The 17,175-nt window shown below is 55.5% G+C and overlaps 1 protein-coding gene across 1 annotated transcript in view; it reads left to right on the forward strand.

The window, feature by feature from the left end:
* Window positions 1-11,625, forward strand: part of LOC311428217 (antigen WC1.1-like) — a 197,570-nt gene extending 185,945 nt beyond the window's left edge. Inside the window, exons 3-14 of the mRNA XM_084539750.1 lie at window positions 5,536-5,844; window positions 6,075-6,389; window positions 6,498-6,824; window positions 6,905-7,219; window positions 7,344-7,658; window positions 8,139-8,183; window positions 8,270-8,578; window positions 8,939-8,974; window positions 9,246-9,386; window positions 10,057-10,152; window positions 10,852-11,004; window positions 11,234-11,625. Coding sequence (XP_084395876.1) covers window positions 5,536-5,844; window positions 6,075-6,389; window positions 6,498-6,824; window positions 6,905-7,219; window positions 7,344-7,658; window positions 8,139-8,183; window positions 8,270-8,578; window positions 8,939-8,974; window positions 9,246-9,386; window positions 10,057-10,152; window positions 10,852-11,004; window positions 11,234-11,490 — 2,618 coding nt within the window. The 3' untranslated portion in view covers window positions 11,491-11,625. The remainder of the gene's footprint in view (window positions 1-5,535; window positions 5,845-6,074; window positions 6,390-6,497; window positions 6,825-6,904; window positions 7,220-7,343; window positions 7,659-8,138; window positions 8,184-8,269; window positions 8,579-8,938; window positions 8,975-9,245; window positions 9,387-10,056; window positions 10,153-10,851; window positions 11,005-11,233) is intronic.
* The last annotated feature ends 5,550 nt before the right edge of the window (window positions 11,626-17,175 follow it).

The raw sequence follows: 17,175 nt of genomic DNA on the forward strand, positions 1-17,175 counted from the left end.
TCTTCTGGAGAATAGGAAAGCTTTGCAGAGGGATCTGGAAAGGCTGGATTGATGGACTGAGTCCAATCACATGACATTCAACAAAGTGTTGGGTCCTACCCTTGAGTTATAACAACCCCATGCAGCAGCATAGGCTTGGCGAAGAGTGGCTGGAAAGCTGCCCAGCAGAAAAGCACCTGGGAGTGTTGGTTGACAGCCAGCTGAACGTGAGCCAGTGGTGAACCCAGGAGGCCAAGAAGGCCAATGGCATCCTGGCCTGCATCAGAACCAGGGTGGACAGCAGGACCAGGGAAGTGACTGTTCCCTTTCTACATGGCACAGAAATATAGAATGTTTTGTGTTGGAAGGGACCTTAACGATCATGTAGTTCCACCACAGACCCACACACCACCTCCTAATAGGCAGGGACATGTTCCAATAGATCATATGTGCTTACGAGGTCACTGTCGGCTGAAGATAGGCCACGAGCGGGACCATGGCAGGTGAATGTTCCTGTGATGCCAGTGGTGCCTGCATAGCTGACAGGCTGAGAGCAAGGATGGCCTGTGCTAGACGCTGTGAGGACCCTGGTGCCTGAGAAGATTGTGGGCCAGGAATAAGCACATGGCTCGTGTGGGTCTTTTGGAGCTTATGATGTCATGTCAGCGATGGCACCCCATGCTTGATTACTCCTGGAACCCACCACCAGAAACCCCAGGCACCTGTCTACTGGTGCATCACACTTGTTCATAGGTGAGCAGGTAGCAAATAGGTGTCTATGTGGTGCTCAGGTCAGTGGTGCCTGTGGAGCTGACAGACCAGCAGCAGGCCCACAGCTCTCATAAGTGCTTGTGAGGGCACTGTTGCCTGAGAAGATGACAGACAGGATGGAAACCCATGCCTGGGGAATGTACTTCTGATGCTACTCTTGGCTGAGTAGCCGATAGGGCAGGAGCAGGTGCATGGCCATATAAGTTCTTGGGAGGTCACTGGAGCCTGACTACTTCCATGGCGAGTATGCATCAGCTGCACGGATATCAGAGAATCACAGAGTCATAGAATGGTTTGGGTTGTAAGAACCCTAGTGACCATCTAGTCCACATCCCTCTGCTACAGGCAGGGACACCTTCCATTAGGCAACATGTGCTTATGAGGTCATGGTCAGTTGAGGAGTTGATAGGCCAGGAGCAGGCCCCTGGCCTATGGATGTCATTTGGATGCCAGTGGTGCCTGTGTAACTAACTGGCTGAGAGCAAAAATGGCCTGTGCTAGATGCTGGGAGGACCCTGGTGCCTGAGAAGCCAGGAGGCCAGGAATAAGCACATGGCTGGTCTGGGTCTGTGGGGAGGTCACTGGTGATCAATTAGCTGATAGGTCAGGGCAAGGCCCACGGATTGTACCGGTACCTGTGAGGTCACTGGTGACTGAGGAGGTGGCAGGGCTGGAACACGCCAAGAACTTGTGTAGGTGTTTGTGAGGTCATTGCTGCCTGACTACAGACCAGGAGCAGGCCCATGGCAGGTGAAGATGCTATGGCATCACCTGGAGCTGAGTTGGAGAGAATAATGAAATATCTCACGTAGGAAAGAATCAAAGATCAGTGAGTCCAACTCCAGCCACCTGACAAAAAAATAACTTATATTTATCTAAAAAAACTGTAAAAACTATAAATATATAATAAAAATATTAACATACATATTTATAAAATAAACTTTATACATAATATGTATAAAATAATATAATAAAAATAAAGTAATATAGTAATATAAAATAAAATAAAAATAAAAATAAAAATAAAAAAATACTATATAATACAATATAATTAATATACTAAAATATACCGTAAAATATAGCATAATACTCTATAATATCATACTGTATGGAATATAAATATCACATAAAATAATATCATATAATACATGTATTATATATAATATATAATATGCAATATAAAATAACAAATATTTAATATTAATATATGATGTAATGTAATATATCCTAATATAATATAATAATGTATATGTAAACTGTATATTTTGTATATATTTATAAAAAATATATATTCTTTTAAAAATAAATAATATGTATATATATACTTATGTGTGTTTGTATATATATATATTGTCCCAACACTTCTTGGACTCTGCCAGGCTTGGAGCTGTGAGGAGGCTGGGAGGCACCGCAGGGCCATGCCTGGGCACGGGGCCAGGAGGAAACCACCGTCTTCCTGCCCGGGCGCCATGTCACGTGGGCTGCGGTTTGTGCACCTGCAGTGGCAGGCAGGCTCCAGCTCCCGACCCGCCGCGGGGAATAACGGCCCCTGGGTGACACGCTGAGAGCCAGGGAGACGCCTGAGGCTCTGGGCTGCAGCTCTGCTGCCAGGGCAGACCCTGGACCAGCTCTGGCTGCTGCCGGGACCCCACAGGAGGCTCCCTGGGGAGGGACGGGACAGGCAGCACCCCCATAATGGGGCTCTGGCCCTGCCCAAGGGCCTTTCCCAGCTGCTGCTGCCAGCACAGAGGGGGCTGTAGCAGGGGCTGGTCCCTTCCCAGCCTGACACAGCCCCGCTGCAGGCACAGACCTGAGGATCCCATGGCGCAGGGACAGCCGGACAGTCGCACCTTGGGCTCTTGGATGCTACAGCTTAGGAGATGCTCCATGCTCCCACAGCAGGCTGCAAGGGGTGTCAGAGCCATCTGCCCCCACACCCAGCCCTACCCCACGATGATCTCCCACCGCAGTGACGTGAGAGCCGCAGCAGAGCTGTCCCTCATATATGGTCATGAAGAGCACTGGAGAAGTTCATTGGAGAGCTGGGCTGCGTCGGAGGGGAGATAAGTGCCGATAACTTCTAAAAAGGTGCCTGCTGCTTCAATTGGCTCCTCCTGCAGCTGGGACAGCATCTGCACAGATATATTGCCCTCCCATCATTTCCATTTCACTGTGGGTCCCCAGGAACTCCAGCAGCAGGGTCGTGCTGTCAGGACAGGAGCCTCAGGATGGGGACAGAGGGACTCCTTTTCCCTTGGGTGCTGTGGCTGCTCCTCTGGGTGCATCCATGCAGAGGTAAGTGACAGCTATTTTCTTCAACAGATTGGGGCCAGTGGGCAGCAGTGGGGTCATTGGGATCCCTCTGGGAGTGGGGTTGCTTTGCAGGCACCACTGAAATGAGAGGCAGAAGGTGCTCAGTCCCTCATCCCTGTGTTTTAATCTGTGCCTGTCTGGGTGAGAGAGGGTAATCCATTTCCACAGCTCCCATGTATTTGGCAGACCATGCCTGGCTTCATTTCTAGAAACTTTGACCTTGGGTACCCTTTTGGGACCCCTTTTTTCCCGGCACTGTCACCCTGGGTCTGGAGGACTCCCAGACAGTGAGAGTGGCCCTCAGTGATCTCCAGGGCACAGCCAATGTCTGGGGTGCCCCACAGGGCTTGTGTGCTTTTCCCTGCCCCTGGGATATGGGGAAATACGGACTCCAGGAGTGCAGGTTGTGTCCCAGTAACAGAAGCGGACTGGAGCATCTGCACCCAGAAGTGGTAGAGAGGTGTCCTTCCTGGGGCCCTGGCTATGCACAGGGACTGGTCTGACAGCAGGGACGGAGAAGAGACGCAGTTTGTTGGTATCCTTGTGATCAACTCAGTGCCCTGTGGGCACCCTCGAGGTCCTGGGTTGGACAGTGGATTTCGGAGGTGCTTGTGGCAAGCAATGGGCAATGGAAGCTGCTCAGGGGCATGGGGCTGTTTGTGAGACACTGGACTGGGGAGGAGCAGGAGCCCTGTGCAGGGCTGGGGGCTGTGTGGGGGTGGGTGGGGGCAGGGGGCCACTGGGGTGGGAGGAGGTGCTAAGGGCTGTGGGGCAGTGAATGGCCCAGGAGGGCTAGAGCTGGGTACCCCCAGACCAGCATAGCCCATGGGGAGTGGAGAGATACCCTCACACACTGCCCCAGGGACCACCCGTGGGGCAGGGCTCCCACCCTGGGACCTGTGATTCTGGCTGGGCAGGAGGCACTCACAGACCCACAGTATGGGGCTCGAAGCTCTCCTGACCCTTCCTGTGTTGGTGTTTGAAGGGGCTGCGGAGGTGAGGCTGGTGGATGGCGGCAGTCACTGTGCTGGGAGAGTGGAGGTGAAACACCAGGACCAGTGGGGGACCGTGTGTGATGACTCCTGGGATATGTCCCATGCTGCAGTGGTTTGTAGACAGCTGGTCTGTGGGGTTGCTCTCAAAGCTTTTAAGGATGCACACTTTGGGCCAGGATCTGGACGCATTTGGATGGATGATGTTGAATGTAATGGCACTGAGTCTGCCCTGTCTGACTGCACTCACAGGGGATGGGGTCAAACAAACTGTAATCATTATGAGGATGCTGGAGTGACATGTTCAGGTAAGGACTGAATTTGGTCCCTTCCTCTGGGTCCAGGAATGTTGTAAAGGACCTGTAAAGGGCTGTTGTAAAGGATCTCAGGAAGCAACAAGCGCACAACAGAACATGGCTCTGTGTGTCAAGTTGCACTCTGAGCTGGGTCTGTCACTGCTGGTGTCCCTTGTCCCTGGGGAAAGCCCAGTGGGAGCACACCCAGCCTGGCCCTGAAGCTGGAGCAGCCAAGCCTGGGGAGGTGCCTGGGGCTGGGAGAGGAAAGCCCCCACCCTCCAGCTCTGCCAGCCACCAGTAGCCTCAGGGAAGGGCACGCAATGGCCCAGGACTTATGGGTTGTACCCCCAGCAGACAAGAGAACCTCAGCCAAAGCAAGGGGGCTGTTAAAAGAGGGCAGGAGCACTGGGCTTGAACAGAGGAGCAGGGTGCCAAATGGCACCTTGTTCCTGTCCCAGGGTCACCCCATGAGAGCCAGTCCTTGGAGACACAGCCCCTTCAGGTAGTGCTGACCTGAGGCCCAGCCTCTCCTGCCTGCCCTGTGGCCCAGGGGCTGTGCCAGCACCTCCTGGCTCTCCTCTCTGCCTGCCCTCACACCAGGAGCTCGTGTCAGCCCAGGGCTGCTCTCTGCCTGCTCTCCTGCCCTCTGTTCGAGTGGTGGCTGGGCACTTGCCTGTCCACACCACACTTTGTCCCTACCTGAGGACCCCCGTTTACCTGCTCCCCAGATGTGCCCCATGTAATAGAATCTTCCCAAGAGCCCCAGCATTCCCTGGGAACAGGCAGCTTCTCTGGCAACTCCAAGGGGTTCCTCAACCTCACCTGAGCCTGATGGGGCAGAGCCAGCTACAGCAGCCCCCAGTGCCTGGGCCCATTTCTCTGGGCCCACATGCTGCGGCTGCTGCAGTGATGGGTCTGGGGCCAAGCAGCCCAGGGGCTCCGGGCAGCAGCAGTTTGAGCGGTGCCTGCAGCTGGGGGCTGGGAGAGAGGGCAGACCATGGGTTCTGGGCTGGATTCTGAGAATCAGCAGGGGGTCCCGGACCTCTTTGTGCCATCAGCACCCACTGAGAGCTGCTGGGCTGGCCGTGGGGCTCTGCATGTGGCCACCTCAGGGATGAGGTGCGAGGTGGGCACGGAAGTGCCAGAGGGCTCTGGGAACTCACAGGTCTCCTTGGTTGCTCCAGGATTTGTCCGGCTGGTCGGAGGGGACAGCCCCTGCTCAGGAAGTCTGGAGGTCCACGACAGGGACCAGTGGAAAGCTGTCTGTCACTCCCACTTTGGTGCCAAAGCTGCCGAGGTGGTGTGCAGGGAGCTGCAGTGTGGCACAGCCCTGTCTGTCCATGGGGCAGCTCAGCTGGGAGAAGGGGCCGGTCCTGTCTGGGACAGAGAGCTGCAGTGTGTGGGGAATGAATCCGTCCTCTCCTTCTGCCCCACGGGGGCCCCCAAGGACAAGACCTGCACCCACAGCAATGGCACTCATGTCACCTGCACACGTAAGGACTTTGAGTGGGATGATGGCCATGGGGGCTGTGGTTGGAGCTGGAGAGCAGTGTGGGCACTAGGCTGTGCTGGGTGGGGGAGATGTGAGGAGAGGTGGTGGTCTGCAGCCCTAAAATTAGAGTGCTGCAGGAGGAGAAAGGCACGTTGTCTCTTTGGCCTCTCCTGTAGCTCCTGTGGGAGCAAGAGCACAAATGTGGCCTCTCTCACCATCCTTTGTCCCCAGAGTACACAGGGTTCAGGCTGGTGAACGGCAGCACAGCGTGTGAGGGCAGGGTGGAGGTCAACGTGCTGGGGACGTGGGGGACCCTCTGTGCCTCCCGCTGGGACCTCTCGGACGCCCACGTTCTCTGTCGGCACCTCGGCTGTGGCTTTGCTGAGTCCATTCCTGGAGGAGGGCATTTTGGGAGAGGAACCGGCCCCGTCTGGAGAGACTCGTTCCACTGTGACGGGACTGAAGCCCACCTGGGGCAGTGCCCGGTGACTGCCCTGGGGGCCTCGCCGTGCTCCCAGGAGAACGCTGCTGCTGTCATTTGCTCAGGTGAGTGCTGGGCAGTGCTGCAAAGTCCATTTGCCCCTGGTGTGTGACACGGCCACACGAAGTTTTGGACCCCATTGCAGCACCAGGCTGAATTTCTGCTCTCATCAGGCCCGGCTCGCAACATGTCTGTACGGTTGGTGGGTGGAGAGAGCTGGTGCGACGGGCGCGTGGAGGTCTTCCAGCACGGGACGTGGGGCAGAGTCCTGGATGAGCAGTGGGACATGCAGGAGGCCAGCGTGGTGTGCCGGCAGCTGCAGTGCAGAGAGGCAGAGGCAGCCTACACCCCCGTGAGGGCCGAGCGAGGACCAGGACCTGTGGGGCTGCGTGGGGTGCGGTGTGCAGGGCACGAGGCTAACCTGAGCCTCTGCAACACCTCCCTGCCTCAGAGCACACCGGCAGCAGGGATCATGGAGGACGTGGGGGTCGTGTGCCGGGGTGAGTGGTGCTGCATGTCCCCCAGGTTTGTGGCTGGGGGGGCAGCAAGCCCCTGAGCGTCGGGGTTCTCCCCGCTGCAGGGAGCCGGCAGGTCCGGCTGGTGGACGGGGCCGGGCGCTGTGCCGGGAGAGTGGAGATCTACTACCAGGGGCGCTGGGGCACCGTCTGCGACGACGCCTGGGACCTGGCCGACGCCGCCGTCGTTTGCCGCCAGCTGGGCTGCGGAGGGGCCCTGGAGGCAGCCGGCTCTGCTCGGTTTGGGGAAGGCTCCGGGCAGATCTGGCTGGATGGTGTCAACTGCTCCGGGACCGAAGCTGCTCTCTGGGACTGCCCTGCCAAGGCCTGGGGGCAGCACGACTGCAGGCACAAGGAGGACGCGGGAGTCATCTGCTCAGGTCTGTGCTGGGAGTGGGGCTTTGAGCTGGGGCCAGTTAGGCTGGGTGAGGGCAGAACCAGGTAGGGCCAAGGCCATCAGTGGCTGACATCCAAGGATGTCCCTGGGGCCTCTCCTCCTTCCAGAGTTCATGGCCCTGAGGCTGGAGAACAGCGACGGCTGCTCTGGGCGCCTGCAAGTTTTCTACAACGGGACGTGGGGCAGCGTTTGCTTCAATTCGATGACCACCGAGACGGTGTCACTGGTGTGCAAGGAGCTGGGCTGTGGGAATGAAGGGGAACTGGTAACAGATTCTAGCTCTGCTGAGCTGTCTGGCACCGCGTGGCTGGATCGCGTGGAGTGTGGGAAGAGAAACAGCTCCTTCTGGCAGTGTCCCTCTCATCCCTGGAATCCGCAGTCGTGTACTGACCGCCGAGAAGAGGCCAACATCACCTGCAATGGTAAATCTGAGCCATCAAGGCACCAGGTCCTGTTGCCCACTGGGCATGGTGAAATGCAGAGAAGGAACCCAGAGAGGCTTTGACTTCCTGCTTTAGACCCTGTTGCTGCTGGTGGCACAAAGGTGACTTCAGCTCTCAGAGCCACCCATGTCCACCAGCAGCAAACAGCCGGGCTGCCAGCAGCTCCCTGGGGGATGCAGAGGCAACTGCAGGCAAGGTCTGAGAGGAGACCATGCAGGGCTTTCAGGAGTCCCCCCTCCTGGGACAGCCTCCTGCTGCTCTGTGAACCAGGGACCCTGTGGGGCCGAGCACTTGGTTCCCCCCTGCAGTGCCGTGTGTGTCCCCTGAGTGAACAGGGTTCTGCTGCTGCCCTGACCCAGCATGGGGATGTGCAAGCAGAGGTCAGCCCTGCTTTCTTCTGCATGACCCCCAGAGCAGCCCTTTTCAGCCCAACTTCTCTTTCCTTTGGGACATGGACAGAAAGGTCGCAGGTGGCTGCATGCCCCAACTCCACCAGCTGCACAGGTAGGGAGCTGCCCCTGCACGTGCCCCCTTACCTGGCAGGGCTCCCCCAGTTGTCCTGGTGCCATGGGACATCGCTGCCTCCCCAGACAGGGAGAAGATCCGTACCGTGGGAGGCAAGGACGGCTGCTCGGGCAGAGTGGAGATCTGGCACCGCGGCACCTGGGGGACGCTGTGTGACAATGCCTGGGACATGCTGGACGCCGAGGTGGCGTGCAGGCAGCTGGGCTGTGGCCCCGCGGTCTATGCCCTGGGCCAGGCTGCTGCTGGAGAGGGGACGGGCCCCATGTGGCTGATGGAGTGCAGGGGGACGGAGCTGTCTCTGCAGGACTGCTGGGCCCAGCCAGGGAACAGCAGTGCCTGCCAGCATAAGGCAGATGCGGCTGTGCATTGCTCAGGTGAGCAGTGGGGCTGGGAGACATGGCTGGGGGCTTGGCAAGGAGCTGGCTTGGGCGTCTGCTCTGCTGGATCCTGGCATGGCCCCGCTGCTGGCCTGAGCAAGGGTGTTTCTGCAGAGTGGGGGGCTGGTGTTGGGTGGGGAGCAGCCTCAGTGGGGCTGGATGTGCCAGCACATCCCCTGGGCTGCCTGCACTGTCCTGTGAGCAGCCCAGAGCAGTGGTGCTGGGCCCTGTCCTTGCCACCCTGCCCAGCCCCAAAGGAGGGACAATTCAGGGGGCACATGCTGGGGTCATTTGCCAGAGAGGCTGCCTGGTGCCACAGCCCCAGCCTCTCAGCCCAGCTCCTCTGCTCCCCTGCAGCTGCACCCAGGACAGAAACACCCCCCTTGCAAGCAGGTAAGCTGTCCTTCCCCAGGGCTGGGGCTGTCCATGTCCACGCTGTGACCCACAGCCAGGGGAAGGGGCTCCTTGCTGGGCTGTGAGACTCCCAGAAAGCCGAAGCAGCTGGGAGAAGTCTGTGATGGACCCAGCAGGGTGGGAGCTGCCCCATCACCCAGCCCTATCCGCCCCCCCAACCCCTGCTGCCTTGTGTGGTCAGGAGTGGCATGTCCTGCCCCCAGCCTCTCCCTTGTCTGATGCTGCCCCTGCCATGTTTCTGCCCATGCAGATCCCCCACGGGGCCGTCCGACCACCAGCAGCGATAGAATCTCGGTGCCTGTCGTCATCTGCATCATCCTGGGGGCCCTCCTCTGCCTGCTCCTGGCCCTCCTGGCTGGGCAGGTGCGAAGCGCCAGGGCTCGGCGCAGAGGTGGGTCCTTCCCCAGTGGTCCTGGGGGTAGATGCCTCCTGGCAGGGCTGGGGGTGCTGGGGGTGTTGGTGTTCTGGGGCACAGAAACAGAGCCGTGTGCTGCCTCCTGCCCCATGTGCTGCCCCACTGACTGACAGACCATGGGGCACCAACATCAAGGGGTGGAGAGAGTCCAGAGCCTGAGGCATCAGTTCTGGGGTGAGAAGAGAAATGTGAGAGCTGGGCTGGGTGAGAAGGGGAGGATGCACTGCTGGCAGTGCTCTGGGCAGCACTGGCAGGAGGAGCATGGGGCAGTGGAGTCCATCACCGTTGTATCAGCCACCCCCCAGCAGAGCACGGGTTGTGCTATTGATGTGTGGGGCAGAGATGGAGCAGCTCCATGGGGAGGAGAAATGGGGAAATTGGTGCAGGGTCTGCACTGGGATATGACCTGGGGACCAAAGGGGCACAAGGGCTGTCTCCAAAGGGATGGTGTGAGGCTGACTCTGTCCCAGACCATCTCCATGGGGATGCTGCCTTCCCTGGGGATGTGGTTGCAGTGCCAACACAACACAGTGGGGCTGTGCTGTGGGGACAGCCCTGTGCTGGCCTAGGGAATGGGGCTGAGGGAACCCAGTGGGGTCCTGTCCCTCTCTGCCCATTCCCAGACCAGCCCTGCCTCTGTCCCCAGGCTCCGGGAGAGCTGGGGAGCCCTTCCCTGAGGCCGTGTACGAGGAGATCGCTTACAGCCTGGCGTGGGAGAAGCAGCCGAGGTTCAGTCTCTCAGGTGGGTGCAGGTCCCTGTGGAGGCACATCTGCGGGGCCCTTTCTCCCTGCCCCAGACCAGGGCTGTGTCCTGCAGCTCCTGCCCATGGTCCCCAAAATCGCTGGGCTGTGGGGATTTTGGGAGAGCATCCAGGTGCTGAGCCCCAAAGAGGAGCTTCCTCCACACCGGCTCTGCCCATCCCAGAGGGGATAGCTCCTCTCTGCCTGGCCCTGAACCAAGGACTAAGTGAAGGGCTTTCCCAGGGCAGCTGTTGGAGTCCCTCTGAGAATTGTCTCTTTCCAAGGAACTGGTCTCCTCCCCATGCACCCCCAGCTCTGTGGGTGCCCATCCCCAGCAGTGCTGACCACCAGTCAGGGCAGCAGGGCTCATCCCACAGCACCCACTGCAGCTCTCTGCAGGCTCCTTTTCAGAGGGGTCCCTGACCCAGATGCAGCCCTACCCCAGGCACATGAGGAGGAGGATGGTCTGGGGCCAGACCCAGGGATAAGAGGTGGTGAGGGGAGGAAGGGCTCCATTTCTCCTCCCTGCAGACAGACCAGACGGACAGCAGTGCCACCGAGTGTTATCATCAGAGCTGGAAGCATGAAGGCTCTGCTGTGACCCTGACACCAGCAGCATGTCAGCCCTGTGTCCCCACACACCCTCCCATCCTCTGCTCTGCAGAACGTCTCATTGCCACCACCTTCCCTCTCCTTTCAGATGTCCCTGTCCTGCCCGGAGGTTACCCAGCAGATGGCTATGATGATGCTGGGGAGGTTTCTGACCCTGGGGAGGATCCTGTGCCTGGGCAGGGGGACTGGGAAGTGCCCAGGACACCAGAGGAAGGAGATGGGCGCAGGGATGCAGTCACAGGTGAGAGGGCAATGCAGCACTGCCACTTCCTAGGTGCCAACCCCAGGCCTAGGAGAATCCATGCCATATTGAAAGCCTGACCATCCATGGAGAACCTGTCCTGGGAGATTTTGTGGGGTCTGGGAGAATGGGCTGAATGTCTCAGGCTGGTGAGGACGAGGAAGGTGATAAACAGCCCCGAAGGGCACCCGACAGGCCCAAACACAGCAGCCTGCCTTGATGCTTACAGGGGGAAGCCTGCGCTCCCGGAGAAGTGCTGGGGTCCCTGGAGCTGAGGGAGACACCTCGTCACCTTTCCTGGGGAGCACGGGCTATGACGATGTTGAAGAGGTGTCTCTGGCATGTCCCCATGAGGACACCCAGGAAGTGACACCAGAGCCCCGTGCACAAGAGTTCCAGAGCCCCAGGCCAGCAGAGCCCAGCCCTGCTGAGCAGCTGGGTGCAGCTGGGAGGGAGGAGAGCTCAGTGCCACTGGGAGAGCCGTGAGTGCCAGGGAATTGTCTGGTCTCCCTTTTCCAGCAGTCAGCAGATGCACATGGGTATTTGCCTTCTTGGTATTCCCCTGTTTTTATGCTGTGTGTTGGTATTGTTCATATTAAAACCCTCTGGGGGCTTTGCCCCAGATCCAGTCTTCCCTGACCATGTTTCTGGACATCTCCCTGAGGCTGATGGAGTGGAGAGGAGCTCAAAGATGCAATGGCTGGGAAGGGGCACATGTTAGAGCCAGCAGGACCGGGGTCTGGCTTTGGGGCTGACAGAGCCCCTGGTCCCTGGACACTATTCCTACTGACAGAGACATTTCTGTCCTGCCAGCCACAGGCAGTTTCCATGCAAAGTGGATCTCTGGGAAGCCCCATGAGACAGTCCCTTGCAGTGCCCACCTTCTGCTGCCTTGGGCCCCCATGAAGCCCAAGGATGTCTTCCCAGAACCCACAGGCAGGGAAAGATCGGGTAAAAGAGCTGAACAGGGAGATGTCTTGGACCCTTGGGCAGGACTTGGCACCAGCTCCTGCTAGTGGGTCCCCACAGCCCTCCAGCTCTTCCCCAGCAGGCTCCTCTGCTGCAGGCTGGGAAGTGCTTTTGGTAGTGGGATGGTGGGCTGGAACACCTACTGGAGCATCTATTTAATCCCTTTGGGTCATCTCTCATGGCTGTGTATAGTCTTCTCTGGGTGAAGAACTGGCTGGAGGGCCATGCCCAGCGGGTTGTGGTTAATGGAGTTAAGTCCAGTTGGTGTCCCTTTACAAGTGGCATCGCCCAGGGGTTGGTACTGGGGCCTATCTTGTTTAATACCTTTATTAATGACCTAGATGAGGGGATTGAGTGTACCCTCAGTTAGTTTGCAGACGATGGCCTGAGCAGCCATTCCTGCAGCCCCTGCCCGTGCTGCCCACAGCCCCCCATCTTGTGGTGCTGCTCTGCAGAGCAAGGGGGCTGTGGTGTGTGGAGCAGTGGGGGCACTCTGCAAGGCCGTGCTGGTCAGGCTGGGAAGGCAGAGCCAGCTGGTGGGGGGCACTGCCACTGACTGCCTCCCACACAAGTGGTTCCTTGGCCATGGATAGCCGGCACAGATAGCCGGCCTTCTTCAGAGTCAGAGACTCATGGAATAGCCCGAGCTGGAAGGGACCCACAAGGATCATCGAGTCCAACTCACTTCCAATGTCAGGATATGTTTTGGGGTGATTCACTGTATTCAGTCCATGAAATTTCATCCGAGGTATAACAACCAATTCAACAGAGAGCTTTCCCTATGCCTGCTGTGTTCGCTGGAGTTGCAGAGCTCTGCTTTTCCTGCTCCCACCCAGATTTAGCACCTCAGGGTGGCTCCACCTGGGACGTGCCCATGCTCTATGGGCTCCACGTGCTATTGACTCCCTGGCACACACTGTCCCTGCCGAGTGCTTGGGCTCTCCTGGCAGCTCCCTCTTTCCTCCTGAAAGAAGCCTGTCTGCCATTATCCCTCTCACCCACTGTGTACATAGGCAGGTGAATTCACTGTCTCTGTGGGTGCTGTCCAAGAACAGGGAACAATCACAGGTACACCCTGGCAGTGCTGCTGTGGCAGGACCCTTCTCCCCTCCACCTCTGCCATGTGTCCCTGAAGCTCCACCACAGGTCTACAAGGAAGGGTATCAGGCAAGTAAGTCAATGCATGGTCCTTTCTTTTATTAAAATACAAAGAAAGCCTGACCCACAATTTATACAAAGACTTGGAGTCATGTGAGACAGGTACATACAGTGTAGGAAGGTATGAACAATGGTATTTCTTTGTGGGAAACACTATGAGGAGTAAAGCAAAGTAAAAAAGAAAAAAAATAGAAAAAAAAATAAAAAGATTTCTGGGTCTGTATACAGTTAACATTAAGACCATATGCAATTTATTCCTTCTGAAAAACATCCAGTCATCACTTTCCATACTACATCCTTGAGCTCCTGATTCCTCATGCTGTAGATGAGAGGGTTCACTGCTGGAGGCACCACCGAGTACAGAGCTGCCAGAAAAAGATTCAGGGAGGAGGAGGACATAGAGGGGGGTTTCAGGTAGGCAAAAAAGGCAGTGCTGAGAAACAGGGAGGCAACAGCAAGGTGAGGAAGGCATGTGGAAAAGGCTCTGTTTCATCTCTGCTGTGAGGGGATCCTCAGCATGGCCCTGAAGATCTGCACGTAAGAAAGCACAAGGAAAACAAAACACCCAAAGGCTAAACACACACTAGGCACAATAAGCCCAACTTCTCTGAGGTAGGCATTTGAGCAGGAGAGCTTGAGGATCTGGGGAATTTCACAGAAGAAGTGATCCAAGGCATTGCCTTGGCAGAGGGGGAAGGAAAAGGTATTGGCAGTGTGCAACACAGCATAGAGAAAGCCACTGCCCCAGGCAGCTGCAGCCATGTACACACGATTTCTGCTGTCCATTATTGTCCTGTAGTTTCAGCTGAGTCAAACCAGGCATCTCATATTTTGTTTGCAGTTCAGAGGCTAGAAGGGGGCTTAGCTGCCTCCCCGTGCCTCACAGAATCCCACTGGAGTTGGGATTCCTCTTGCCTTGGTTCAGGTGGGCACAAACCAGGCAGCATGTAAGCTGCTTGTCTCAGCTCTCAGCACTTTGAATGGAGAAAGAGACCAAGAGGAAGCTCTTCAGAGGCAGACACCAGGTGATATTGGAGATGGCAGAGTGACATCTGAGTGACATTTGAAGTGCCTAATTCCTCAGGGCCATAAACAGAGATTTTATTATTGCATGTACAATATAATATAACTGTAGCCATTGCTCAATAGCAATGAATAAATAAAATAAAAATAAAATAATAAATAAATAAATAAAATAAATAAAAAATAAATAAAAGAAATAAAAGGCATGCTGTGACCTGGTTGCCATCACTGGAACGTGGTGGGACCACTCCCATGACTGGAGTGCTGCAATGACTGGTTATGGGCTCTTCAGAAGAGACAGACAGGACAGAAGGGGGGGTGGTGTGGCTCTCTATATTAGGGAGTGTTTTAATGTTGAAGAACTTCAATCTTGGAATGATATTGTTGAGTCCCTGTGGGTCAGGGACAGAGGGAAGGCCAACAAGGCAGGCATCCTGGTGGGGATATCTTATTGACCACCAAATCGGGATGAGGAGACAGATGAGGCGTTCTACAAGCAGACTTTGAGCTGGTCAGGACACTGGTTGGCAGAGTGCCTTGGGTGGCAGGTCTGAAGGGCAGAGGGGTCCAGAAAGGTTGAGCACTCTTCAAGAAGGAAATCTTCAAGGCTCAGGAGCAGACTTTCCATCCCCACGTGCCCAAAGATGAGCCAGCATGGCAGAAGACTGGCCTGGCTGAACAGAGAGTTGTGGCTAGAGCTTAGGAAGAAAAAGAGGGTTTAGGACCTTTGGAAAAGAGGGTAGGCCACTCAGGAAGACTATAAGGATGTCATGAGGCTGTGCAGGGACAAAATTAGAAAGGCCAAAGCTCATCTGGCACTCACTCTCGCTACTGCTGTTAAAGATAACAAAATGTTTTTATACATACAGAAACACAAAAAGGAGGACTAAAGAGAATCTTCATCCTTTACTGGATACAGGAGGAAACTTAGTGACAAGAGATGAAGAAAAGGCTGAGGTGCTTAATACCATCTTTGCCTCAGTCTTTAGCGGCAAGACCAGTTGTTCTCTGGGTACCCATCCCCCTGATTGGTGGAAGGGATGGGGAGCAGAATGTGGCCCTCATATTCCATGAGGACATGGTTGGAGACCTGCTACAGCACTTAGATGTACACAAGTCAGTAGGGCTGGATGGGATCCACCTGAGGGATCCCAACCCTCATCCTCCAGTAGAGAGGTGGGCAGTAGTCTATTCTCCCACGTGCCCTTTTATAGGACAAGGGGGAATAGGCTAAACTTGTTCCAGAGGAGGTTTAGGTTGGATTTTGGTAAACACTTCTTTACGACGAAGGCAGGAGGAGCCTGGCCAGGAGAGATGTGAGATTTGGGGGAGAAAAGAGGAGCTTGGACAGCAGAAGCTAGCTATTTTGAAGAGGTAAGAATATTCAGGTAATGTTGATCCCACCATAAAGCTGACTTGAAGCAGCCATGTGAGGCCCTTACCCTATTTTAACCTCTTACATTAATACCTAAATCTAAATGCCACTCCACACCCTGACAGGAATCCACCGCTCTAATTTTTGACCACAATATCCCCTGAAGCCAAAATTAGTCCATAACCCCTTTCCATTACCTTTCCTCTCTTGCTCACCCTCATCCCTGCCCTTAACAATACCACTAAAATGCTCTATTTATCCCTAGTCTTCTTGCAGACCTAAACAAAACCCTCAACCAAACAACTTGCCCATACCCTAACCACAGACCTGACACCACAAGCAGAACACCAAACCCTCCCACTAAACATCTGCTTAATCTCTCACCCAGAAAGGATTGCCATAGTCCCTAATGCCATACATGAACAACTAACTTCCAAAGCCTGTCTTCCTGTGCATTAACCTTCTCAACTTTAACCCTTTTCCTAACCCTTAAGTTTAGGTTCTTGTTCTCTTGGGGCAGGTCAGGAACCATGAAATTGCTGTGCAGTCACATGGCATTCAAAGATGAATGTGAAGGGCCATGGATTTGATCAGCTTGTAGGCCACAAGGAGGAGATGGGTGGGAATGCTCTGATGAGCTCAGCTCTACCTCAGGATCTCCCAAAATAGCAGGAGGAACTGGCCTGTGAAAGGGACTGTGAGGTCACTTCTGTCTCTGCAGTTGATAGGGCAGCAGCAGGAACGTGTCACAGAAAGGGACTGTGAGGTCACTTCTGTCTGAAGTAGCTGACAGGTCACACTTATACCCTGGATCTGTACTTTTCAGCTGATAACTGCCAGTGGTCCTGGTAGACCAGCAGAAGGCACCTGTTTGGCATGCTGACTGTGGGATCCCCTCTGCCCACATACCCAGGAGGACCCAGAGAGAAAGAAGGCCTGAATGTGGGTTGTCCTGTCCCTTCTGTTTGAGTACACAACTGGACAGCAGGAGGCACAAGACTTGGGTGTGTCTGCAAAAAAGTCTGTAAGGTCAGCAGCCGGACCATGGCTTGGAAGATCCTGGTGAGGTGACTTCTGTCTGGTTAGTTGACAGACTGCAAGAAGGATGACAGGTTGCGATGCCTACTTCAGGAGTGGTTTCCACCCTGATGGAGCTTTCTTTGGTAGTAGGAAAGAGCAGGAGAGAAAAACCTGCCAGAAAGTGCACCTTGGAAGGTTGGCACTGGCCATGAAGAGGAAGAAATGTCCCTCAGAGGGTTGTTCTGTGGTGCTAGAGGTCACCCAAAGGGTGTCTTTGATCAGCCCATGGCTTTGTGTTTCAAGGAACAGCTGGTGAGGGTTGATGAGACATTGGTGAAACCAGAGAAATGCCAGGATGTGAGCAAGGTGGTGAACAGAGATGGGTGTCTGCAGATTTGAAGGAAATAGGGCAAAGTGTGGGGCAGTACAGGGAAGTCTGGAGAGGACAAAGAGGTGGGCACTGGCAAGAACAGAAGGCCCCAGCAGCCCTGACATTTTTGTCCCCTTGGATAGAGCTTCTGAGGAGATGAGATACAGTCATTGCAAGGGTCTCATTGCTTTCTTGAGACCCTGTGCACAGGCAGGGAGGTGTCATACCATTGTTCTTCTCGTGGCATCACACTGCC

The sequence above is a fragment of the Aythya ferina genome (assembly GCF_964211825.1).
Source record: "Aythya ferina genome assembly, contig: HAP1_SCAFFOLD_37, whole genome shotgun sequence".
In the NCBI taxonomy this organism is placed as follows: Eukaryota; Metazoa; Chordata; class Aves; order Anseriformes; family Anatidae; genus Aythya; species Aythya ferina.